A 27,513-nucleotide genomic window follows, 5' to 3' on the forward strand; every position below is an offset into this window, starting at 1 on the left:
GTCAGGATCCAGGTAAGAAAATGTGCAATAAATTTACAACAAAATTATTTACTTAATGAAACTGTACTAAGTGAGACTTTGGGCTTTTACGTGCACTGTAAACTAAAACTTATTGATGGATTTACATAAGTGTAGGTGAGGGAGAAGACCAACACAATACTATACAGAGGCCTGCTGCTTTAATCATCTATAACTGCTAGAAGAAGCATGAAACAATTTCTGTAATGCAGTAACATTGCATAATGCGCCCTGCAGTAAGTGCCGTTACAGCTTTCATTGCCACCTAAAAGCTCAGCGTATAAATATAGCAACACTACCACCTGCAGTATGTCACGCTGTGCTGCAACTCATTTATGGAAGTGTCTGAGTTTCATTTACAGCTTTGTAGGAATATTGTCAGGACCATTGTTATCTGTCAAAGCCAAGGCCTCTATCCAGTACTGCAGGCTGCCGCTGTCCAATACCAGAACACAGCTCTAGATCTGGGACAGTCCATACCTCTGCAGCATTGTACTGCCATCCATACATCTAATATCTAGTATATACTGCTAATAAATGTCAATATTAATTCATGGAAGGTCAAAATTCAACTTGTGAATGACACAGGAAATTAAAGCTGTTCGTGAACATTGGAGGACAGGGAAAATAAACCATTCTGTTCGTATAAAATAATAAAAGTAAATTAACTATGTCATAACAAAGGAAAAAAAATGAATAAAAAAAACGTTTTGTTGTCTGATACAACATTACTTGGTATCTGCAATTCATATTTATTGTTTAGCTGGCATGTATCAAAAATATGTATAAGTGGTTTAGGTAACAAATCATCACATTCACTGCATTCTGAGGATTAATTATTGGCAGAGCTCTCTTTAGTATCTTTGCAGTGGAGATTGTGCAGTATGCAGATTTACATTACATATAGATGGTATTTGTATCTGCAATATTCTGGAGACAAGCCTACTGGATTCAGCACAATTTGTGCATATTGGAAGTAGGGAGGGTATGGGGGGTGAAGCGTCTACAGTATAGGGTTGAGTGCTGTTCAATATAGGAATGTGGGTGGTCTAGGTTGGGGTGAGTCGTCAGTATGGGGCATGGAGAATCTTCATTGCAAGAAGTGGAAAATCTTCAGCATGGGGTTAGGTAGTCATGGGGGTGTGGGTAATCTTTAATATGGGGTGTGGAGAGGTTTCGGTATAGGGTGTGGGCAGTCTTTAGCATGGGGTGTGGGGAGTATTTAGTATGGGGAATAAAGAATCTTCAGTAGGGGGTAGGAGAGTTTTCAGTATGGGATGCGGGTAGTTTACAGTATGGGGAGTGGCAAGCCTTCAGTATGGAGTGTAAGGAGTCTTCAGTATGGGGTGTAAGGAGTCTTCAGTATGGGGTGTAAGGAGTCTTAGGTATGGGGTGTAAGGAGTCTTAAGTATGGGGTGTAAAGAGGCTTTAGTATGGGCTGTAAGGAGTCTTCAGTATGGGGTGTAAGGAGTCTTAGTATGGGGAGTGAGGAGTCTTCAGTATGGGGTGTAAGGAGTCTTCAGTATGGGGTGTAAGGAGTCTTCAGTATGGGGAGTGAGGAATTTCACACATATGAATATGCAGTGAGCTGCATTTTATAAACATGTCTTTATTCTCTAATCATCATGCAAAGTTAGAGATGAGGACTGAGTATGTTTTTTTTTTTTTTTTACGGCACAGATGTGTTTACATGCACAATATTGTATATTTTGTATGCATCTGTCAATTAAATAGCATTTGGAAGGGAGTGTGTAATGCAGATTAACACATAAAAACACTAAGCAGTACATTAATGTAAACTAGATACATATGAATGAAAGGGCCTTCCATTTCAGCTGCATTTCATTTTGTAAAGTGCATGCATTTTACTGCAGGAAATGGACAAGCATAGATGGGTCCTTAATGAAAAGAGGATTTATGAAATCATTTTAACATAAATTTAAAATACAGTTAGTAAGGTTGATGGCAGCTTCTTTTAAAATATACAATATGGCAGAAATATTACGAAATGTTATATGTAGATGTTATATGTAGGATAATGATGAGGGGAATTATGGGAGACATAAGAGCCTCATGTTTCTCAGTTATATTGGCTGTGTTTATGACAAATTCTTTTGGTACACTGAAACAGTAGTGAGCCATACATTCACCATCATAGACCCCACAGTTCTTTCTGTGTCTCAGGGATGGGAAGTGAAGAAAAATCTAGAAAAAATAGGACACATGTGGCAACACCACTTCCCAGCCTATTCAAAACCAAAGAAAATGTGGATTTAGATTCTTTTAACAACATGGGAAGCACAACAAAATACTAAAAATAGGAACAAATCAAGGAATGGCATTAAAAGCTCTAATAGCCTACCAATTTATAGGTGTCATGATGTAAGGTATACTTAAGAGATAGAAAGAGTTTTTACAACCAAAGTAACATAAGGCATATTCAAGCATCTAAATTGGTTGTGTCATACAATTCTTGGATGTATAATTATTGGCCCACCCATTACATTGTGTCCACTTTCACATTGGAGAAGTTCTTCGAGTAGCACTTCAATGTATGTTCTCCTAGGTCTCTTCTTTGAATGAGTTAAATTAATTATTGTGTTTCTTTGAAATTGTTTCTTCAACACAATTGTGCTCCTACAAGATTGCAGGGTATTTATGCCCTTGTATTGGAATTGGAAAAGATACTTTATTATAACTTTTAAGTGTTTGTTTCTGAAGACATGATTCTGATTGACATGCCATGCCTTCTCTTTGTCCTAGGTCCCAGCAGGAGGTTTAAACGGGTTGTGGAAACAATTCAGACTCAGCTTTTGAGTTCACACGAACAGCCGTCTGTACTGCAGCTATCAGGTGAGAATCCGCTGAAATGGTTACAGAATTACCTTATTAAAGGGTCATTCCACCCAAATCTAATATTTTGCTAATTATTGAATGGTGGTAGGTTGATTCACCCACTGGCTCCTTAAAGCTTTCATTGATTCCAGCATTGGGATCTCTCTAAAAGGGTCCCTGGCTATAATGTCTTCTACTTCTCAGTATTACTACTGCAAAGCAAAGGAAAATTTCAATAGGATGTTTGGGTCCCTTTTGTAATATTCATGGAGCTGGGACCTTGTGTGCAGATAAAAAAACCTTTGTGTCGCCCAAGCCCAGCATTGCAACCAGCTAACTTTAATGGCTGCTTCACCAACATATTATATATGTCCTCCACCATTCCCATTGCCTGCCAGGAGCAAAGAATGTTCTTACTATAAGGATATCCCTTCCTACTATGTGACAGCACTGGTGCTTGATGAGTTACTGCTCTGGCACCTGGTGCTTTCACATACACGCGAGGAGCATACCCTTAGCCCTAAATAATGACAAAGGTACATAAGTTTTGGTTGCTGGCAGGGCTAGTATTAAAGGGAAACGGTTGCTTTGCCCTTCATTTAAGAGGAACAACTTTGTTGCTAGGGTCAACCTACCAACCATTGCCCAAAAAGGACATTTTAGGAAAACTGATTCTTTAATCCCTCGGTGCTATTTGTAACCTATTGGTTTATAATGCAGCCAGAGATCTATAGACATAGACTTTTCTAATAAATCATATGATTAACATGATATCAATGAAGATGCGAGCAGCCTATGGACCTTTATTTAGGCCCCAATCACACCAATCTTTAATGATGACTGTTCAAATACCAAATGCACACCAAACCCAACAAAATCAATTGCATGTTAGACACAACGGGTCTACAAAGCTCTACAGTAGGTATGGAGGCACCCTGGGTATCAAAAAAACTTTGCTAATTTTCCTGTTTTGGGGACTGCCTAAGACCTCACCTCCAACTTTTATCAAATATAAATAAGTATATCTCAAACTAATACATTATATAAGTGATATCAATCCTGCACCTAACATACCGTATACTGTATATTATTTAGCTGGAAAAATATCTTTTTTATTTTGCACGCAATAGATGTAATATTTTTGCTGTTTGTAAATGATCTTTTAAGTAGACATACCAAACTTTGTCCATACGTAGATGTATAGGATTCTATGTATGTGTAGAATAGTAATACCTCTTTATGAAGTTTTCATATTCATAATAGATTACAGAATCATTACACATCGGATATCTCTATTGGTCCAATACTTTTAATAAGAGTTGGTGTTAATAAATGTTATATTTTTAAAATTAGTGCTGCAGGATTGATATATAATCACTCACATAAGGTATTGGTTGAGTGGAGAAATACTTTGGTAGTCTCCAAAAGAAGAAAATGGGTAAAGTGTTTTTTAAATAAAATTTTTCTTATGAAAGGTTTTAGGTACTTCCATGACTAAATGTTTCCCCAGGCAAAACACACCCAAAGGCATGTAAATTGTATGATGACATATGAAACATCAGTATGCCATGCAATAATGCACATACCCCAGCAAACTCTGCCATTCAGCTGACAATCCACAGGATACCTAAACCAAATTCTTTTTAATCAATCTATTCTTAACTAAAAGCCACCTTATGCTTCCACCAACAAATGTAGTGATTTTACTTTAACATATTGGAAGCTTAATGTGATCATTTACAAATAAATTGCATCTAAGCAATTATGTGATGTTGTCATCACCATTCTAGGCTGAATCTATTCTATTTACAGCAGTATACATTTGTGTTTAGGAGATTACTCTAAAGTATTTAAAATGATAAAACGCATAGAATGTTATCACACTGTCACATAGAAAAGATTAGCAGGTACTGTAAATGCTGATACACTGATTTACAAAAGGAATATAAGCTGTGTGTTAAACAAAGTGAATTATTCCCTAGCAAGGAATATTTCACTGAGCTTAATTAATGTGGTGAAAAAAGCCACCTAATCACGTGCAAAGAAATAAAGATACAGTGTTTTTTCCCCTGAACATGATTGGATAGTTCAGCAAAGTTTCCAGTTCATATATCTTTTATTAAATATACCCCATTATATAGTGGACTTTGGGTAATGCTGGGCAGTATTTTTGATGGATGCAATATTATGAGGGGATTGGGGTAAGTTAATGAATAAATATTACAAATCCTCATGCCAATTTTACTGCTGGCACCATGCACTTTCAGGCCCTGTCATCCTATAACTCTGCATTTGGGTGCCCCTGTTACTGTACACAAACAGTATGCTAAAAAGCAAGAGGGTATGAAAGACAGGCACAACTCCTTTTCTCTATTTTGGGACGTTAAAGGGTATTTTTGAGGAGGTATGTTAAATCCACCAACCTAGAAAACCAAACGTTCTCTATACCAGTATGTAACAACATATTTCCATGGCATATGGTGGCTAGGTAGAATGTTGTTCTCCTGAACTGATCTTCTAAGATGCTCAGTTTCTTGCTTTGTGGCCCAAAAGTATAATGGGCCTGATTTATTAAAACTCTCCAAGGCTGCAGAGAATACACTTTCATCAGTGAAGCTGAGTGATCCAGCAAACCTGGAATGGACCTTGTCCAGGACTAAACATTTGCTAACAGATAGCAAATGACTTTTAAGAAATCCATTCCAGGTTTGTTGGATCACCCAGCTTCACTGATGAACAGCGATGCAGTGGGGTGGACACAGGTGGAAACGCCATGCCCTCACTTTTTTCGGGAATGAGCATGCATGCTCACTCTTATTTTGCAAGGAATTCTTTGGTGGCCAGAGCCGCGGACCATGTCTCCCGTATGGAATTGCAGGCTCAGGGTGGTGGGCGAGTTGTCTTTCCGAACACAACCCGCCCACTCTCCCATCACAGGTCTGAGAGAGAGTGGGAGGGTTCTGGTATCATGATGTCACTTTGAGGGAAGTTTTATTGAGTGACACATAGGCTGGGGTTTAGTGGGGCGGGCACGTTTACATAACAATGATGTGCATGCGCGCTCACCATGGATAGTACCGTGCCCCCTCTTCTTACACCCCTGCTGATAAAAAGTGTATTCTCTTCAGCCTTGGAGAGCTTTAATAAATCAGGGCCAATGAATGAGGCACATGCTTTACTTCATAATACAAATTATCAAAATTTTAGCAATAGCTCATCCACTAACATCTACTGTCACCTTTCCCCACGCTGAGTTTTTTGCTATTTTGAAAGGGATACTTCCTACTATGTACCCTACTTTGTGCCCCTTATATCCCACTAGGGGATATTCCGAAGGCTACTATACATTTTATTCTTCCCATGACTAAGAACCCATCTATATTCCTGTTCACGCCTCTCGTTTCTGCTCTCCTTTTCCATTGTGCTCTATGCTGTCATAGATAAGCAATGACCTCCGCCCTCATCACAAAAGATCACACATTAGTATTGTTGTAAAATAGAGGGGACATGCCTCTCAGGTTCAGGTTAGATTATAAAGTGCCCTGGGCAGTGCGGTCAACCTTTGGCGCTTGTTACATTGCCGATAAATACACCCTGTGCATACTGCTGTAACGCAAGATAGAGATCAGGCTAGGAAATTGGAGGTTCTAAATATAATATATCACTGAGTATATATTTGTATGGCTTCAACTGGGCTTCAGTAAACCATGACCACCCCTTTCCCCCTTTACTCCTTTACAAGCATACAGGGGTTGACTAGGCCTGCAACATGACTCCTACAAACACAAAATGATCAAACTCTAGGAATAAAGCCTGCTTCTCCTTCATTTTTTATTTACACTATTATGTTTATTTCTGAACTAAAGGGGCATTTTAAGTGCTGGACTCGTATGTTCATGAAAAGTCCTCTACACCAAGGCAGTGAAGCTAGAAAGTGGTTGCATTTCCCAAACTGCAGTCATGTTTAGGATACAAAATATTTAGCAGTAGGAGGAAGAAATGCTTTTCAAAGGAAATAAGGAAATATCCAGTATAGTCCAGGATTGACATGTATGACTTAATGGTTCTTACCAGTAATAAATAAAAACTGTTTTATATCTAGGCATGTATATTGTAATTGAATGCCTAAGCACCTGGTTATATGACTGGCTGGGCATAAGATCCTAATTTATACAAAGATGCTGCATACAGTATTTCATGGCTTTATAATCACCATTAGCAAAGTTTAGGTAATGGGAAGGGATGGGCCAGGATTTGGTCCCAGGACACACAGTCTTTCTACTGCATGCTTTTCCTTTTACGAATGCTAGTCCCTTGGCTGTCATGATTCATTTCTTTCTTGGTCACTGTCCAGAGACGAGAATGCAAAATAGTTCTAGCCTTTGTTCTACTTGCTGCATGCTTGTTATGGTCCAGTAACTCAGAAAGTGTTAAAGTCAGGGACACCCAGGAGGCCAACATTTATGAATGAAGATAGATCAGTTTACATCTTTCTTTTATGGGCTTCCTATGACAATTTCCTGTTGAGCTAATGCCCCTGATTTACTAAAGCTCTCCAAGGCTTGAGAGAATACACTTTCAGAAGTGAAGTTGGTTGATCAAGAAAACATGGAAAGGTTTTTTAAAAATAATTTGCTATTAGCCAGCAAAAGTTTTGAATCCTGAACCAGATCTATTCCAGGTTTGCTGGATCACCCAGCTTCACTGGTGAAAGTGTATTCTCTCCAGCTTTGGAGAACTTTAATAAATCAGGGCCAATGAATAAAAGAAACATTGGAAATATATGTTACTTGTAACAATGTTCTCAGACAGTCTTGGATGCTTATAGCAACCAGTCAGATTCTACATTTATATCTCCTAGGAAGAAAAAAATTGATTGGTTGATCCATGTATTACATGACATGGTCATCATTAACAGGAGCAAAAGTAGAGCTATTATGCAATAAAGCCAAATTCTAAAGTTTGTTTGATAGAAGAAATATTTTGGTTGCTTTGGGTAATCACTCCACTTTGGCTCCATCATTGTTTTCTCTAGATTCTGTATATCCACCAACTATCTGAGACCATTTATCTTTCATACACTTTGATAAATGATGCGTTAAATTCCATAGCTGCCAACTGTCTTTGATTTCCACTGATATTTCTAAGTTTTTAATATATACCTAAGTGAGGCAACATGAACAAAGATTTATGGATTTGGTTTGCTATGGATCAAATGGGGCCCATTTACCTTTTCATTTGCCATAATGAATGTGATAATATGTGCTGAGGCATGATGAAATAGCACAGACCTTTCCTTTTGTATAGAATGGAAGTGTCTCAAAAAGAACATGGCTGTGGCATGTTTCCAGTGCAATGGACAAAATGCAACAAGTGCAATTTTTCCATAGGTCAGGTTCACAAAAACATGCTGATTGGTGTGAGTTAGTTATAAATGGCACATACTAAAAGTGTTGCAACACATTGCACAAAAAAATTCTAAATGCAACTCATGTAGTGTCATTTAGCCTTAGATCCATGTTTTAATACAAATCAGTGTGTCAATGGGCCCCAAGAGACTATATGGCTAATTTTAATAAATTGAGTAAAGCTTCAGTTCAATTACCCAACTATATGAGAAGCCAATTCCTATTTATTTATTTATTTTAATCAGAACACAGTTGTAAAAAAAGTGAACACAGCTACAATGACTCTCAAATTTTGTTAATACTGCCTTAAGCTCTATTGTGAACACAGATGTAGTGCACCCATCCACATCCACATTAAATTAGAGAAACCTGAATTTTGCAAGTTCTTTGCCAATGCACTGCAGCTATACCCATAATACATATTCCTGATCTCTAAACTGATCTAAGGCAAACACAATGCAAAAGCAGTGTGCATGCACCCTGTTTTCTCAGTCCCTAGAAATGTCCTACATATTCAAAGAAAACAAACTTGAAATCCATCCTCTCCAGCCTACTAGGTATTTAATCTCCAGACCTTGACTTATATTAGCAGTTATTTATTTCTTAAAATAATTAAAAAAAATTCAACAGTTAAGGCTCAACTCCCCCAAAAAGTTATATTAGTTAGTTAGTCAAAGACAAAGCTTAATGTACTATCCCCAGGCATCCTATACATTTTGTATACTGAAACATTGAGATATCCCTGACATAATTCCTATTCCAGTACTCCAGGGCATTTTTATTGTTCCTGTCCACATTTGCTCCTTTCTACTCTTCCTTTGGCATTCTCCATATTATAAAATTAATAAATAAATCTAACAGGGAGAGTGGGAACCCTCTGTAAAGACTACAGCAACTGTGAAGATCCAGGAACCCTGAGAACCAATAGTCACCTACAAATACAAGACACCATTAGATGATTTTACTCTGCAGTATCTATAAAAATGAAATATGAATATTGGATGGGACGGTCCTTTAATATTTTCCATTTGTGTATATGAGGCCTTTATAGGAGCTTAAGAATACCGGTTTAACAATAGCAGCCCTGGAAATCAAAAAATGTTGGCAGCTGTGTAATTCCAATGTAATGTGTACTCTTTCTGTGTTTTACCTTTGCTGGCTGGCTTGGAGACTCTAATCCATCTCACATTCTCATGACCATAGAGCCATTAATAGTTTCTTCCTAGAGTGTTATTTTATTATTCCCATATGTCAACATAATAGGCACCATTATCTAATGGGAGAATGCCAAGAGAAGAATACACACTATCTATATACAGTGAAGGCAGACATTCTGAGATAGGTAAAAGGATAATCACTAAAAGCAGCCTCTTCATTTATAAACAGGGGTACTTTCATACCCTCTGTAAATCTGGCCCTTTTGTGGGTTACATTAATAATCAGTCTGTCTTTTCACCCTGATCTGTGAATGCTGTAGTGCTATGAGAATTAGTCCAGTTCTCGGTGAACGGTTAGGCTGGGTATTCTAGAAATTACTGAAAAGTCATTCCACTGTGTAAATGGAATATGTATTCTGTCGTATATAAAGGTTCTCATAAAATGGTTGCCTCCACTGTGTTAAGCTTGCACTATTTTGCTACCTTACAGCTTGCAGTGGTCACACGCATCATGCAATAGGAACATATTTGGTGTTATGAAAATGTGGGGGGTGCGTTTTGTGTGGGAATGTTTGGTTCATGTCCCCCACCCTGTTTTTCCCCTTGTGCTGTTCAGACCCCAATAACTGTATGGAGTATCTCAGTGGGAAGCTCTCAAAATGTGGTAAGGACCCTCCAGCTGTGTGCTCATACCTCTGCTGCTATTGCTATCGCTCCCCCCCTTGCTACCCACGCAGACTCCTTTGCTCATAATGATTCCTTCCCCACCCTTTCCTAAAAACTACAGGCCAACCAATGCAGACTGACATACATCACCTACTATACATCCATAGCACTACAAAAGAGGGCCCTATCCCTTCCTGGCTATAGGTGTGTAGGAGAATTTTACATATACATAGCCACCAATTGAAGGATGTTTCTCCACCTTAGGGGCTGTGTTGCTTTTGAGCTACCGTAAATATGGATGATGGTTGCATGTCAGTACACTTTTTATCTTTCATAATACACACCAAGAACATAGCTGTACTAAATCTACTTTTTAATTTACAAAACAAAAAACCCTTGGATCATCAATTGGCTCTTTTTTATAATTGACATAAAAGTAACTTTGCAGTCATTTTTTGCCCCATGGATGGCCACAATGGTAATTAAACATAATGGAACCATTATTGTTGGATGATCAGCATTTAATATAGATGGGTATTATCTATGCCTAGTTTTATAATACACTATTTTGCTAAAAGTATGTGGACACCACTGTAAATTATTGAGTTTTTGTGCACAAAGCCAGGTACATAAAGATATGGTTTCATAAGCTGGTGTGCAGAAGCACCAAGGCCACATCAATACCTTTTGGATGAAATTGATTGAGAACATTTCGACCTGACCTCACAAATGTTCTTTTGGCTGAATGGCCACAAATTTCCAAGGACACATCTTAAAGGGCTTCTAAAAGAGCAGAGGCTGCCATTGCTGTAAAGGAAGAAAGGTATTCCCATATTAATGGCCAAACTTTTAAAATGGGATAAAAATGGCAAAACTCATATTGGCATGATGCCCACAAACTTTGTTTATATAGTGTACATATGTACAGTTGTGAGAAAATGTTTGCGAACCCTAGAAATTATATGACGTTGCATATGAAGTTGAATTTGGAAATAGGTCTTCAAGCAAGACTTCCCAAAAATAGAAATATCTTGGAACAGGTCTGATTGGCAGCTATAGAAAATGTTTGATCAATGATATTACCAATTTTCACGGGCTACCTTTCATACTTTATCAATTAGTAAACTAAGAGTTTCCTACAGAAATCCAAAAACTGCTTAAAAACCTTTTTTCTCACAACTGTAATAATTACAACTCCTATTTACCTTTTTTCAATGTCTATTCTGACATTATTCAATTTTCACAAATAAAAACTCAAAATAATCAAAAGTGGCCCAGCCCCACTTACCCTTCTACCCCTTTTCTAGGTATGGCTTATTTGGGTGCCATTATTTTTCAGCTTTTGATGGTAGTAGGGGAAGACATTTTCTAACCAAGAGACCTGAAATTACTCAACTTAGTTTTGTTGGAGTAGATCAGTTTTCCCAGTAGATGCGTGTTCTGGGACCATAACATTTAGTAGTTAGTATTTTTTTTTCTCAACATGTGCGGCTGTCCCACTGTACCCACCCCCTGTCTCTCTTTATCTGTCTATTCTCTCTTTCATCTTTCTCATAAGGTTTCAGGTTTTCTTTTTGTGTTAACGTATCTTCCACATTGTGCTCCCTTCTGTTTATGTTGCTCTTTCATTTCCACTCCTTTATCACCTTTCTTCCCACTCATGATCCCTCCTCCATTTTGTTCACTATCGTGGTCATGGTTTCTAGGCCTCATTTCATTTCATTCAGCAAAACATGGCAATCAATAAGTTCCATCACATAGCACTTGCATCTTCATTGCAATTTATGTGAATACAAAGTAATACTGTCTTGACCCAGCACTTGGAACATGAACATAGAGGTAGAGTACCCCATGGCTCTTTGTATAAAAATGGAGGACAGGAAATGTGGAAGTATGGCATGTAGTAAAAAAAAAAATCACATTTGGAAGCTGATTGGTTGTTGTGGGTAGTAAAACTCTATCCCTTTCCTCCATTTTGTATATATAAAGCCTAGATAATAACATCAAACAGGTGTACCTCATACTTTGCCAATGGAAGCAGCAATCTGTAACCCCGTCATGTTTCTTGTCCTGGGTCATTTCATAATCTTAAGTTTTGTCAACCCATGCAAATGTCACATGTTCATAAATACTGCAAATGGGCTTGATTATAAGGTATTCAATGCTCTAGTCCAGTGTTTAGGACTTCAGACAAACAAAACTACTGAAATTCCCTTAAAGTGTATCTGCCTATGTGTTGTGCCGGCAGTCAATAATGCATTCGGTGGTTTCCTGTGGTACGCTTTATTGTCTGAAATGGATTTGGTCATTTGCTTGCACTGCATGTAGGTTACAGGTACACTTTATTTAATATAAATGAGTAATTATTCTGTCCTGGTAGTTTTAAGGAGACAATCTAATTACACGTCATATTTACTCATACACTGCACTCTCTAAATATCTCATTTATTTGCAGATATTATACTTTTATAATTCATTTTTTTGTTAGAAACACTCAGATAGATGGACAAATGAAAACAGGTGTTATATTATCACCTCCTATCCAAATAAAATGATAATACACAAAGCAGTGCACAGTTTATGTCTGCAGTTCAGAATTTTGCAACAAACACATTATATCGCCCGTCTGCTCAATGGTTTTGGTGGCTTTAAAAACAACTTTAAAAAATGAATTTACTTAATATAGTTAAAGCGTATGTCCAGTCATGTTTTAGAAAGAGTGGGGGAAGGTTAGAACCTTTTTGCTGAAGTTGGGAGGCAGTTAGACTTTGTCCTTACTGGCGGCCACTTACAGTGTGTGGTTACCATTTCAGGACCATGACTGCCTACTGGATGCAGCAAGTAGTGCCTAACCCTATGGAGGAGTCACAGATGCAGTTGGCTGTTTTACAAATGCTTACCACTTGTCCATCAAACACTTGGCGGCCATGGTCACAGTTGATTGGAGTCTGGCCCAGCCTTCCATTTCAGTTGGTAACATTTTACCAAACTGGAAGGCCAACTATTTCTTTCCCCCTCTATTCAAAGCATAGAGAAATTGTGTTTGGCTTAACATATAATTTAGGATGGCCACCAGACTGGATGCAAACTGGAAGTTTTTGATAAACCTAAAACGTCTGTACAGTAGGTCCAGCTGTACCCAGCACTCTGATTCCACAATTCCCCCATATTAGTTCCCAGAATCCAGGCTTGACCAAGACACTCTATATATTCGGCCCCTGCTCTGCTTTCCTCACCCCATTTGCTGCTTTTTTCATTGCCAACACGCTAACGTAAGTCTACTATTCCCTCTTTCACGCCTCCAATCGCTTCATGTATCACCTGTCATTCAGCTCAATGCCTCTATAGACTGCAGCATATTGCAGCTTTCTATGACACCAGAGCTGATGAATTGCTTGTAAAATGTTCCATGCACAGAATTCTGTGAATGATTTGTCTTCATTTGTAACTGTCATGTTGTCTCATATCTGTCTTTGGCTGTCTCTGCATATCAGTACCTTTGTGCAAGAAACATCTCTCTTTCTCCACTCCTGTCCCTTATCACTTTTCTTTGGTCTCTGCTCTCCTGAACATTTTCTTTTATTTTATAAGATGCTCCCTGCTGGTGCAGCTAGTATATATTGTTTAGAAGTAAATGCCACCAGGCCATGGCAGTTTTATGTGTTGAACCAAGATTGGTCATGTGAGCCAAAATACTTGAACCATTCTGGAGCCAATTCACAATACCAATATTGCATCCACAAAAGCCATTTCAATGTAATATGTAATTTTCTTTTTTTTTTTTTTAGAAAACTCTTGCAAACAGGAGTTTGAAAGTTGTGAGCAATATTATTGTTACATGTTTATTCATGCAAAGTATGCTTACTATAATGGCCCTGCATAGGGTGGCCTCCCTTCCATACTGCAGTTCCTAGTAAGGCTGCAATGGAAAGAAGAATTCAGGTGATGCTTAAATAAAGAAGAGTCTTGGGAGCTTTAAAAAGCATCAATATGGCAGCAACACTGTTGTTAAAAAAATTTTTTTTTTTATAAATATTGCCACACTGCCACTGTGAACAAAAATGATCGAAAAGAGTGGCGCTGCTTTTTAAATACCCAGACATTTATATTGAGTAGTGGTGTGACTATATATGTTATATATATATATAACATATCAATGGATTTATATTAGGAACTTTTAGTATTGCAAAATATTAAGAGGAAGAGTTATTGTCATATCACTGCTGTAAGTTAAATTAGAAAATACACTTTCTTGGCAACTGTCCAAAAAAAAACCATTTGTAATAGGAAGTATTTGTAAAGTTGCACACTTTAGTAAGTAACATGATAATAAGAGTAAACTCAGAGAGACTTCTGTAGTTGTAATGCATGGGCTGATTTTCTGGAATGGGATCAGTGCCATGTGCAGATCAAAGCAAAGGGTCATGTGACATTGAGGGTGAAATATTGGATCCAATTGGCATGCAGAATTGGTTTATTAAACTGAGTTTATATTTGATCTTCACAAGCATTGGTTCAGCCTAAAAAAATTGTTATCTCCACTCTCCATTGTTATCTCCCACTTCAGCAGTATGAATCTACATTAGCAGGAGCTTTATATTCACTATTTTACAATTTGTGTTTATTTTTTATATCAATATAATAAAGAAGTGCAGATATACCGAAGATTGTTGTAGATTATATTGTATTTTTGACAGGACCCGATTTTTATAAAAATTAAAAGCTGTTTCAGAGCTCATTAAAATTTAGGGTAGTTTCATACAATTAAGAAGATACTTTGAGAATCCTTAAAATTTAATGTCTTTTGAAATGGGATCAAATCTTCATCTAGCTCAAAGTTATAAATAAATAAAATGTAAATGGAGCTTGGTTTTTCAATATCCTGAAAGGAAGAGCAGCATGGACAAGGACTCTGATTTAATAAATGTTGAAACTTTATCAATAAACTCCATATGCCTCTTAGAAGTAGTGCTGCACCAATAAAACACATGGTTTAAACAATCACATAAATTAATTAAAAAAATCATGGAATATATGATTAGACATTTTGGGTAAATCCTGCAAATAAATCTTTTTTTTTTCTTTTCCTTAAATATTGTGCAGCAGGTCATGCTGTGGCAGGAAAGAAAGAGTATTCATTGTATTTAATAATTTTTTATTTGCAGACTGATGGGCCTGAATTAGCAAATGCATTGCCATCCTTCTGCAGTCAACAGTTCCTTAATGGACTAGTGAAGTTGTCCTTTATTTAACACCTGCCCTCCTTCCCTAAATGTAGCCCACCTGGGGAAAAAAACGTTTGTTGCAAAGGTTGTGTAGAGCCGGGCAGGACTACACTGAAGATCTTTATGGTGGCAAGGAAGTTATTTTACCAGGTGGGGCTGTGCTCAATTGTTCTGGAAGGTCCTCTGAAATTTGTGATTGGGCACCAATAAGTTGCAAGTGTCCAAAATGTGTTTTTTTTTGCCAGCCATGTGGCTTTACAATTCACATTGGTATGCAATGTTAGGGAAGCCTATTAATTTGAAAGGGCTCCCCAACACAGAACACCAACAAGAAAAACTGGTGCATTCTGTGCATTTAAGTGCATTTCGATGACAACCCAGATCACCAACATGTCTTGTTAAAAATTAAATTAAAAGTCAAATTAAAAACAGGCCCTGAGGAAGGTAAAACCAACCCCTGATTTTTTTTCCCAAGTTATCATACTAAAAGATTAATCTGCTTTTTTCCACCATGATTGTTTAAACCATATGTTGAGTGTTGCCAATGCAAAGGGCCGCGTGTCCTGCGTGTTCGAGGAGATAGTCTAAATACATTATAATTAGGATGAAGATCTGATCACATCAAAGGAGGCATTCTAGCAGAACTTTTCTCGCGGCTGTATAATATGATAAATTAGCCTAATAAATAATCAAAAGTCATCTAAAAAAGTCTAAATACATGAAAAAGCCAAAAAACTACATATATGTGAATTTACACATATATATCCAAGTGATTTGTCATTTTGTTTTAGCCATTTGTGTGATCTAGTTATGCAGCAGGTCTGTGATACCAGTAACCTCCACTGAAGTTCAGAAATAAACTTTGGTCACTGGCCCACTGTCGGCTTGATGAGAAAACAGTATGATGTTCTTTTATATCTGCCATTCAGGTAAAATAATGAATAAAGTAAGAAAGAGCTTAATTACTGCCACAGTAACGAATGCAGTGATAATGGGGCCCAACAACATTAGGGGCCCAGTATGGATTCCCTGTAATGATTTTGATCCTGGCAGAAACAATGTTTATGAAATACATTAGAACAATACAGCCGCTATAAAAACACGGCAGGTATAAATAAAAATGTCAATAAAAAAAATCTAAAAGCAGTAATAAGGTTAGTAAAATAGACTAATGTAAGCATTAATTATTCTTAGGAACCTATTAAGAGCTGGATACATAGAAATAAAATTATATTAAAATACTATAATAAAATTATAAATAGGAGATGTAGCTAAGCTCCTGAGCCATTATTATGCTCCAATGTGCCTACAAGGTGACGGCTTTTCACCAATGTGTTGAATGGGCCGTATTATGTACACACAATGCAGAATATTTCTGTAGCATTTTTTGGTAGCCCATAATGTAACCTGTACTGTATGGTCATATCAGCCTGCACTCCATACAGAGCTGGTTGGTGGCTGTCCATGAATACAATAATAGAATGATGTAGATGATGTCAATGGGCATCACCAACCTTTTTTTCTAGGAGGTCTCATAAAGCAGTAAATTTATATATAGCAAACCTTCTCTGATTGAGAATCTTCCATGTCCGTGTATTGATTGATTCACAACCAGAGAATGTTTGCTGAATGTCCGACGCTTTATAAAAAGACCTCCCCAAATGTTGCCTTTCAAGCTGGTATCCATTCTAGGTGTCAGGTTATTATTTCCCTTTCCCTTTTTTTTACATCAATCCAATATTTTTTGTTATTCCAATTTGTTTTCTCTTGCTAGTACCGCTTCCTCTGCATCTTCTCCCATAAACAGATTCTTCAGCATCTCTTCTGTAAAGTGCACCTGTCATTGCATGGAGGTAGCCATAGTCCAACTCGAAAAAAAAATAAACAAAAACATTGATGATTGGTTAGAATTTGGTGGGAATGCAACCAAGAATCCAGTAAACTGTAGGCTACAATAAAAACAATGGCTCCTTCCACCTAACGTGATGGGTATACTTTAATTCTCCCCAGTTCTCTTCCATTCTGTCTTTCTTTCTACCTTTCTCTCTCTCTGCCTGTCTCTTACCCTTCCCCTCCTCTCTCCCTTCCCTGTTTTTCTCTCTATCTCTAGGCCGCCCAATCAGTAACTTCTTTGACGTACTTAAACAACTTTTTTCAGACGAGAAGAATGGTCACGCTTCTCCCGCCCCTGGGCCCCACAGCAAGCAGCGTTCGACTGATAATAAGGAACAGGGGCCCCTGGGAGCCAGCGGGAAGGAAAAAAGCAGGAAAACCAGCCCCGTCATCACTCAGGAGACCCCTGTCCCTGCTTCTCCCAGCAAACAGGGCACATAACAGAGGAATATTCATGCTGTGACCTCCAGATGTCACTAAAACCCAATGATACTACAGGGAGTATACCCTGCAAATACTCAGTGAAACCAAGATTGCAGTGTCACAGGGTGATACTATAAGATTTTGGCCTGTAAATTAAACTCTGCTGACAACATTTTTTGTGCTGGTTGAACATACCCAACATGACCTATTAAGGACTTTCAAAAAAAAAAAAAAATGGAGAACGTATAATGTCACAGTTTCAGTGCTTTAAGTGGTAAAAGTATTACTAGTGACAGGAAGGTGTGAATTTCCTATGTATGTGTATGCTAGAAATCTGTAGCTTCTCCTACCTTTTGTGGAGCTACAGGTCTCGGCATGATCTTTTGTTATGAAATAGATTTTAGTGATGACATTGTACTTCCATCACATTTTCAAGATTAGCAGATTATGGGACCCTGATGTATATATATATATAATGAGGTGCAATTGTCTTGATGATAATACTGTGCAATTTATTTTGCAGCCTTGGGATGAGATCATCACCTTGTTATTATCTATAGTAATTTTTTGCACCATCATCTCCATTATGGAGCCAAATGCACAAATAAGCTCTGAAATTTGGGTTCTCCTTCACCCTTCATGTCATGCCAGATTGTAGATAATACCTAACTATGTATTATGAATTTATCTTACATTTACATATATATATATATATATTTATTCTGCCATGTAAATACATATATGTGTGTGTATATATTCTTGCACACCCTTGTACCTGCAGTATTAGTACTAAAGATAGAAGTGCATCATTTGATAGCCGGAATACTGAATGTTTATGTATATACAGCTATAAATATGTATATAGAGAGCTCGGAGCACAATCGTTATTGGATGCTGCCTGCTTGGTTCCAGCTTCCTCAACTAATAATTCTCCTTTCCTGTTTTATGTGTTTGTTTGCCATTTCACCTCTCTAACGCACCTTTTCATTTCCTCACTTCAATTTTTTTGTTTTTCAATCTCATGGTTTTGATATCTGCCTCTTTTTTTCTTTTATTTTTGCATTCTTTCTCTCTCTTTCTCGCATGTGTCTTCTCCCTCACTTTACCCCCCCAGGAATTATCCCAAAAAGCTAACCAGCCGCCCTTCTTCTTTCCTTGTCTGCCTGGCCAGAAGATGACCCTGAATCCACCCTGCACTTGCCACCCAGTATGGAGCCTGCAGCAGGGACATCTCTCTTTCCGAGATGGGCAATAAAGCACACAGGAGTTGGGTTACCATCATGTAATAATACAACTGACGATGAAGTTGGGAGCTCACGTTGGTCATTGTGGAACATTGCAAGACGCAACTGTTGTTATTAGCTGAATGATAACCCTACTCCTAAAATCCTGCTTAGCTGCACCACCCAAGAATCGTAGACTTGAATGCCTAGGGTTGCGTGTAGCTCTCTGGGCAGGAAAGGGTTCCATAGAATATATTAAGGGTTTTTATTGCTGAATGTATTTAAGGGGTTAAATATGTTTACACACAAACACACGCATACAGCACACACACACTACAGACTGCTACATAAAGAGATGGTTAAAAAGAGGAGCTGTGTTCTGTACTGAACCCCTATTTAGGGCAGTGCCCTATAATTCGGCTCTTGGGGGGTTGGAATGATTTCTGAGGGATGTACACAGGGTGGGTTGGGAGGGGGTTGGCATGTCCTGTTGCATAATGTGAAATATCTGGGCTATTTTTATAAGGTTTGTAAGTTTGGGGTTGGGTGTTAATCCTTTGTGTTTAAATTATTAACTGCTAACTGCAAGACTGGCCTGTGGATCAGTGTTGTGCATGGTGGGTAGAGACACAAGAGTGCCCAGCAGCAATTGAGGTGCCCACATTGTTTACTAAGCACTATGCAGAGTGACTAAATGTAAGGGACACAATAGCATCCCCATTACAAGGTCGTGTTAATGAGAGAAGGAGAAGAGGGGTAACGGAAGACAAATATAAGCCGAATAAACTTCTTATTAGACCCAGCCCTTGTCCATGCTTTTTCTAGGGTTTTGTTGCCCCCAGTGCAGCCCCTATTTACCCTACAGCTGCAACTAAAGCACTGACACTAAATATTATTGCTGTAACAAGGTGATTAACATTATATTGAATACTGATATGTTTGTGACAAACTTAGAATATTCCTACATCACAAATTTTGTGCCCTGCCTACCATAATGACTCTTTCAAGTGGGGCAGGACAGATATATGGCATCTATGGAAAGCATTTTCTATACTTTGGCATAAATCTATGGAAAGCATTTTCTATACTTTGGCATAACTTTAGCATAAATCCAAAAAGTTACCACCAAACCGCCCATACGTTTTTGTTTTTTTTTTCAAAAAGGTATTCGCTAATTAACCAGAATTCACTAATGTGAATCCACCTTTGGGTAATCCTCTTCTTTTTTTCGATCACCCAGTGAAAGTCATGATTAGTGTTGGTCGAAGATCTTAGTGTTTGATATTTTGGGCGATCGAACGTTGAATTCGAACACCGTTAAAGTCCATGGGGGAGAATATTCTGGATATTATTTGTGACTGTGTAGAACTGCAAGAGCAATCAGGGGAGCGGAGCCCTAGTGTAACTAAAGAACGCTATCCAAGAACACAGGAGTCCCACGGCTGTGCTCATGAATAAATGCAGCCATGGGAATCATCCTGTGATAGGATGATTCCTGCAGCTGCATTCATTCATGAGCATGGCTGTGAGACTCCTACTGTCAGTGTGGGATCCCCGGGCACTAGAGGTTAAATGAAGTCTTCCCACAGCGTGTTTTTCGAGTCAGGTCTATCTGAATTCGAACAGCCATATTCGGGTCAAATATAAGGACAACCCGAATTCGAACACCAACACTAGTCATGATTGCCTTACCATAGCATGAATTTTTTTCTGTACACTATTGTTAAACTTATATGGAAGCTGCTCACAATTACATTTAGGTGTTGCAGCTTCACCCACTGTTAAATCAAATAATCACAAAAGGTTATTGTTTGACATTTTAGCCAATTCTTTGTTTTCAACAGTGCAGCCACAGTTTGGTGTTCAAAGTGCTGAAAGCCAGATCCATAAAAGAGTTTAATGAGTTTGGTGACAAGGAACTTGAGTGGCCTACACAAAGCCCTGACATCAACCCCACTAAACGCCTTTGGGCCATGTTAGAATTAGGATTTTTTATCCAACATCAATACTTGACCTGACAAATGGCTTTTTTTGGTTGATTGGTCACATATTTCCAGAGACCCCCACTATTATCTTAAGCAAAACCTTCCCAAAAGAGTGGAGTCTCTTACAAAAAAGCCAACTCCATACAAATGTCTATGGTTCCATCATATAGGAGTGATGCCCAGGTAGACCAAACATTTAGCCATATAACTTATTACTTACTCAGATTTGTTATTACTTTAGAGTTATTACTCTCTATAGAGAGTTATTACTCTCAGATTTGATTCCCACACGGGTAGGCCTGGATACAAACAATGAAAATTATGTAGAAATTTAATTCACCAGCACTGGTGCCAAAATGAATTCTGATACTCCATCCACAAATCCAAATCAGAGTAGATGTTAATACCCCATACTTCCATAGCTTCAGGACTCTGCAAAGTGCATGTATGTAATAAATTCTGCAATGCTTGAAAGGTGCGGTATACAAAGGCATGCCAAAGTATGCAGGTTGTATGCGTACCAAACTGCACTCCCTGTCCTCTTGGTGTCTTTACGCGGCACAATGTTCCACAGGCCTTTCGCACAGTGCGTGGTGTGAAAGTCTCTGTTATTTATAAATACAATATAAATATATATATTTAAGCTATTAGCTGTACAAGGATCAAGTTTGCGATGAATGATTCCGTTGGTATGTAAATAAACTGTTTTACTGAGCATATGTCCTGTGAATGGAAGACAGCACAATACATATTTATGGTTCAGCAGGAGAAAACACATCTTACCACCATCCTTACGCAATTAAAGGTTCTTCAATGAAAACAAGGCCTCAATCCCCTATCTTCCTAACTCCTTCCCTGTTCTCTCTTGTCCCTATGGTTTTAAAATCCATCCTATTTGTTGTATATACGTCTGAAGCAAATGACGATCAGGGGGTATTATGAACTAAGAGGTGCTGAATTCTTGGGGCAGGAGAGATGTAAGGGCAGGGCTTGTGACTTTTGGTAACCCTTTCCATGTTACCGGTTCCCTGAAAGGGTTCATGTCAATGTTCTGTTAATCTCCTGTCTTTTTACACTTGCACATTTTACAGTATTACACCACACTCGACTGCCAAAAAAACAGGGGTATTCCGCTCTGTGGCAGGAGTGGTGGTGGTAGGCATATGGACAGCAATATTCTCCTTGTGTGTTTTGTAAAGCCAGTGGGCGCACACAGTGGCATGTTACCCACCCGCATTGGCGTTCAAAAAAAGAAAGAAAAACAAAAATGAACGTCAGAAAACAATCAATAAAATTGTTCAGTATGTACACAAACTGCTCCAGTGTCATTATTGCAGAATCTTGTCTTGTTATCAATGTTTTAAAGAGGAGGGATAAAGGGAATGTGTACTTATAAGACATCCCTGAAGAAAGAGTAGATCACTGGCTGATACAATTCTTTGGTCACGGACAAGCCTGCAGATCATTAGTTCAGTTTGTCTGGCTTGATTCACATACTTGATCTGGGTCTGAGAGTTTGGAAACCAGAAACAAGCAATGAACATTTGGAAAAAGAGGACAATAGTGGCAGCATTTTTGTTTTCTCAGTACAGATTTCACTAAAATTGTGACACACAATACCCTCTAGGTCAGCCACTCTCAACCAGGGGTCCGTGGCACCCTAAAGTTTCTTTAGAGCTAGCAAGTACTTCTTTTTTTTAAAACGTTCTTTATTTAACCAAGAAAAAGGAAAGGTTACAATGTGAATCATAATGAACATCTTGTACATGGGGAATATAGAGTATACATTAGGTAAATTCAACTTCAGGGTTTAGGTAGGTAATGGTAATCACCTGTGGGGTCAAATAGGTCAAAGGTTAACTCAACAAATGGAAGGAGAGAGAGAGAAGGGGTTTTGTTTGGTCAAAACAGAATTTAAAAAGTGTGGCAATTTACAACAGGAAAATTACTATTTACACTATGAGTACAAAAAACAAAAACATGTAAGGATATTATGTGTTCATCTGCATTAAACATAGATTACAGTAACATTCTGCTAAAACAGCAGGTTATAGTATTATCTGTTCACCTATGTACATTGTGAACAGAATGGTTGGTGCAACTGGACAAAACACTTCTAATGTAATTTCGTTCTCGAAACTCGAATAAACCAGAAAAGTAAGTCTCAAACTGACGTGTTTCGCCTCTCAAGGCTTCTTCAGGGGTAATGGAGAGACCACAAATGTAATGACTTGTTCATCTACAGTCTGGAAGGTATAGAATGATCCAAAAGATAGTATGGTTGTAAAAAGCAGTGGTTAGGGATAGAAATTACGCACACTAGCACCGTATATAAAAGGTTTAAGATATGTGCGTCCAATTGCACAGTATATAAGAGGCTCAAAGTATCCCTTTTATCTCAAGGGAATATGATACACTGAGGCATCCTGTAGATAAGGTACAAGCTTGTGGAAAGCAGAGCTAATAGATAGTGTGTAGCAGTTGCAAAAAGGCATTTTTTTAGCTGTCAATAAGGAAATTGTCTGACCACTACCGTAGGGAGGCATTTTTCACACTGACCATCAATATGTGAGCCATTCCCCAATGACCTGAGACCTGAAACTTATTTTAGGGTTCCTCAGAGGTAAAATGGTTGAGAAAGGCTGCTCTAGGTGATCATACCTTGGTATTTCAACAAATCTGTTCTGAAGAAATAGCCATGCTCGTTTACAGATGGTTCTCTGAATGTGAAGGTCAGCCCTCTTCCTTTTTTTTTTTTTGTAAAGAGACATTTGCTTATTCAGGACTAAGTGGGAGCATGTCCTGTAAATCAAAAGGGTCACATGATGGGGGCATCACTGCTCTCTGTAGTCTTTTATGCGGGGTCAGCAGAGGCAGAAACTCTGTAAAAATATTTGTACTCAGTTTGTCTGAGTCTACTAATACAGTGCAGTCTACTTACACAGAAGTCCTCTTATATGGGATAGGTGGGTCTGTACTGCACTATTCCCTACCTATAGATATATGTGGTTATGAAGAATGTCTTGGCACTGATACATCCGGCCTATTTTTTTTATGCGCAAATGACATCAAAGATGAGAATATTGGAGGATACATTTCCTACATTACAATCAGGTAAGATAAAAGAGTCATCGGAATGAACTAGCAAGAACTTAAGCACAACAGCAATGCCTGGATGGAAACCGTGAACAGGAGAAGAAGCTCTGAAGCTCATATTGACTGCTGGTAAGAGAACCTGGAGCACTAAGGCAGGCTATAAATACACAGCATTTAATTTAAAAATTTCCTATAGATTTTCCCAGTTCCTTTCCAGAACTATTCATTAACTGAATAGTATTAGTTAACAGACAAGATGTTCCACGTTGCCAGTATCAAACATTTTGCTCCATATCCTACCTTTTACCAAGCATTCCCTAGGAGAAAATGCTTTGTATGAGCTGATCAATATTTATTGTATTTTTAAAAATGCTTTGCTCCTAGATTGACAATTTTCAATGGAGCAGATACAATAAATTTCTTTTACTTTATAGCTGAATCGTTACAGCTCAGATTCAGATCAAAGTTCAAACCTACTAGTTTTCTCTTTTATTCTCCTCAGATATACACCATAATAGTCTGTTTTGAACACATTTTAACCAATCTTTGCCCACTTAGCATGGAAGAGGAAAATGAGTTTTGGCTAATGTTTGGCTAATGGCTGATACAAAGTTATACACAGTTTACCATAGGATCAAGGGGTTTATTTACCTGCAAAACGAAAACAAGACATTCTAATGTTATTGATTCTGCTGTTTAGATTTTTGCCACCAAAAAAAAATGAGATAAAGAAAATAATTTCTAATGTACAGTTACTTCGTGGAACCACCTCTTACTTCTTTCCTAGACTGAAATATTAGACCACCTTTCTTTACTGCATTGTTAAAGCTCAGTCATATTGGATGGTGATCGTTGGTGGTCTCTAATCTTCAAATAATTTTACAGATTCTCAATAGAGTAAGAATAAGTCTGGACTCCTACTAGGCCACATGAGGACAACGTGGTGCTTTGGGTAATTGTAATATCAGAAGGTGAACTTTATTGACAACTTTGTTTCCCTTATAACTTTAAAGGTATTTTGTCTTTTCCATTTATCCTTCTATCCTGATAGGTGCCCCAGTAACTGTTGCAGAGAAACAACCCCAAAACAGGATGCTACCACCTCCATGCAATACTGTTGGCACGGTTTTCTTTGGATAGTGGGCTGCATTGGCTTGGAGTACAAATAGTTCAATTTTTGTCTTGTCTAACCATATAACCTTTTTCCACTTGGCCTCAGAATCTTCAAGGTGCACTTTGGCAAACCAACGTTGAGATATATTTGGCCTTCCCTAAGGAGAGTCTTTTTCTTGCAACCATCCTGCACAAACATTTGCCAGCTCTAGTGAAATTGTTGTCATATGCCCGCCACAACCACCGTTTACCATGAACTTCTAACTCTGCTTCAAAGTTGCCATGGGGCTATTAGTAGCCTCACTGACCAGTTACGTTCTCACTTTTCAATTCCTAATAATCTACTTTACTTTGCCTAGCAATGAATAAAACTGTTACATGTTTTTTGGTATTTACCTCTTGGCCTGTGCTGCTTTTTGTAATGCCTTTGTTTTTAGATGCATTGCCAAGCACAGGAATGTTTTATGCCAAATAATCAAAATTACTACAAATGATCAAATGAAGCCAATTACATAGCTTGATGTGCAATAGAAAAAGTGATAAGTTATACCATATTGAGTTATAAGTATTTTCTTTTGGAGATGGATGATCCTTTATCAGTGACGTTTTTTTCCAAAACTTTTGCTATTCTACCTTTCACTTGGATGGTATCAGTTGCATTGAAGAAGTAATGATGGAAAAAAATATTTGTTTTAATTCAGACATCAACACTACAAAATGTAATTTATTTTGAAGGAGGTGATTATTTTCTATACCCACTATAAATGCATCAAATAAATCTGTACATTAATAGGTTTACCAAAATAATTCATCTTACAGATGAAAGTTTCTTTACAGAAGACGCCATGTTTTAACTGCAAACACTATGTTACCTAATTCTCTCCTCACCGGTTTATTTTTTCTCCCACTTCTGGCTCATTGCATTTCTATTTCACATCTATTTTGTAAACTACCGTATTTTCCGGTGTATAAGGCGACTGGGCGTATAAGACGACCCCCTACTCCAACCAATCATTTGGGGGTCGTGTTATATGCCCAGTATTGTACTGTTCCTTCTGCCTGTCAGATCTCACTATTGTGAGAGAACTGAGAGGCAGAAAGAACTGTACATTACTAGTTCTAAGTAATGAATGGGCACGTTCCTTTAATGAATGGGCGTGTTCCAGTGAAGAGCCAATCCAGGCTCTCCACTGGAGAGCCAATCCAGGCTCACGTCCTGCTTTTCAGCTTACACGAGTCCTGCTGTGAAGCAACGCGAGCCTGCCCAGGAGGACTCGTGTAAGCTGAAAAGCAGGAAGACAGAAGGAGGCACAGGAGGACTCGCAGGGACGCCAGACCAGAGAGGGGACTCGCGGGGACACCGGACGCTGCAGGTAAGTACTGGTACCCGGCGTACAAGACGACCCCTGACTTTGTCATAGATTTTTCGGGGTTAAAAAGTCGTCTTGTACGCCGGAAAATACGGTAGATCTCGCCATATATTTACTAAACATTTGGTAATATATTATTAAAGCCTTGACTTGCCAGGATTTCTCCTCTGCTAATCTAATTCCTATTTTCTACAATTTTGAGCTGGATTGATGAATTCAACAATCCTAATTACCATTTAGGGTTAAAGCTATAAACCCACATTTTCTTTATTTTATTTTAGACATCTGTTTCATTTGTTAGTCTACAGTATGTTTACAATACCACTACTAGAGACATTATAACAGGAAAAAAAAAAACATCTATATATACAAAATTGTATGTATGTATGTGTGTATGTGTGTGTGTATGTTCCACCATCACTTGAAAACACATGGAGACATTTCAACCAAACTTGCTATACATATGACTGAGACTCATGTGAGTGCACCACTCATCTTTGTACAGAGCTGTGCTATATGTCAGAACTATATTTATATGTATGTATGTGTTATATATATAGATGTCTGTATGTGATCACTCAGAAACGCATCAACACATTTCAACCAAACTTGCTAGACATATGACTCATGTGAGTACACCGCCGAAATTTGTGCACTGCTGTGGTATATTTTAGAGGTATATTTGCATGTATGTGTTTTGCTCAGTGACAGTGTGCCTTTTGCTTATATTTTTACATACTTTTTTTGGACTCTTTTACAAATTTCTGGCCTGTAATAATTCCTTCGAGAAAGAGTAAGTACAGGAAATAAGAGAAAGAGCTACTACATCCAGAGCTTCAGAGACAGTACAACAGCATGAGACCCGACTACAGAATAACAGAGATAGAGCTACTACAGCTAGAGCTTCAGAGACAGTACAACAGCATGGGGCATGACTACAGGATAAGAGAGATAGAGCTACTACATCTAAAGCTTCAGAGACAGTACAACAGCGTGACACCCAAGTACAGGAAATGAGAGAAAGAGCACTTACATCTAGAGCTTCAGAGACAATACAACAGCGTGAGACCCGACTACAGGATAACAGAGATAGAGCTACTA

At 38.1% G+C, this 27,513-nt stretch overlaps 1 protein-coding gene across 8 annotated transcripts in view; it reads left to right on the forward strand.

Annotated features, from left to right (window-relative positions):
* The window catches only part of BRSK2 (BR serine/threonine kinase 2), a 105,796-nt gene extending 83,649 nt beyond the window's left edge, over window positions 1-22,147 (forward strand). For 2 of the 8 annotated variants that reach the window (XM_072421706.1, XM_072421713.1), the window contains exons 18-20: window positions 2,782-2,871; window positions 10,035-10,082; window positions 17,420-18,932. In XM_072421706.1, coding sequence (XP_072277807.1) covers window positions 2,782-2,871; window positions 10,035-10,082; window positions 17,420-17,643 — 362 coding nt within the window. In that variant the 3' untranslated portion in view covers window positions 17,644-18,932. Of the gene's footprint in view, window positions 1-2,781; window positions 2,872-10,034; window positions 10,083-17,419 lie in introns of all 8 variants that reach the window. The other 6 variants (XM_072421708.1, XM_072421707.1, XM_072421709.1 and 3 more) reach the window with 6 other exon arrangements.
* The last annotated feature ends 5,366 nt before the right edge of the window (window positions 22,148-27,513 follow it).

Source organism: Pyxicephalus adspersus, chromosome 9, assembly GCF_032062135.1.
Source record: "Pyxicephalus adspersus chromosome 9, UCB_Pads_2.0, whole genome shotgun sequence".
In the NCBI taxonomy this organism is placed as follows: domain Eukaryota; kingdom Metazoa; phylum Chordata; class Amphibia; order Anura; family Pyxicephalidae; genus Pyxicephalus; species Pyxicephalus adspersus.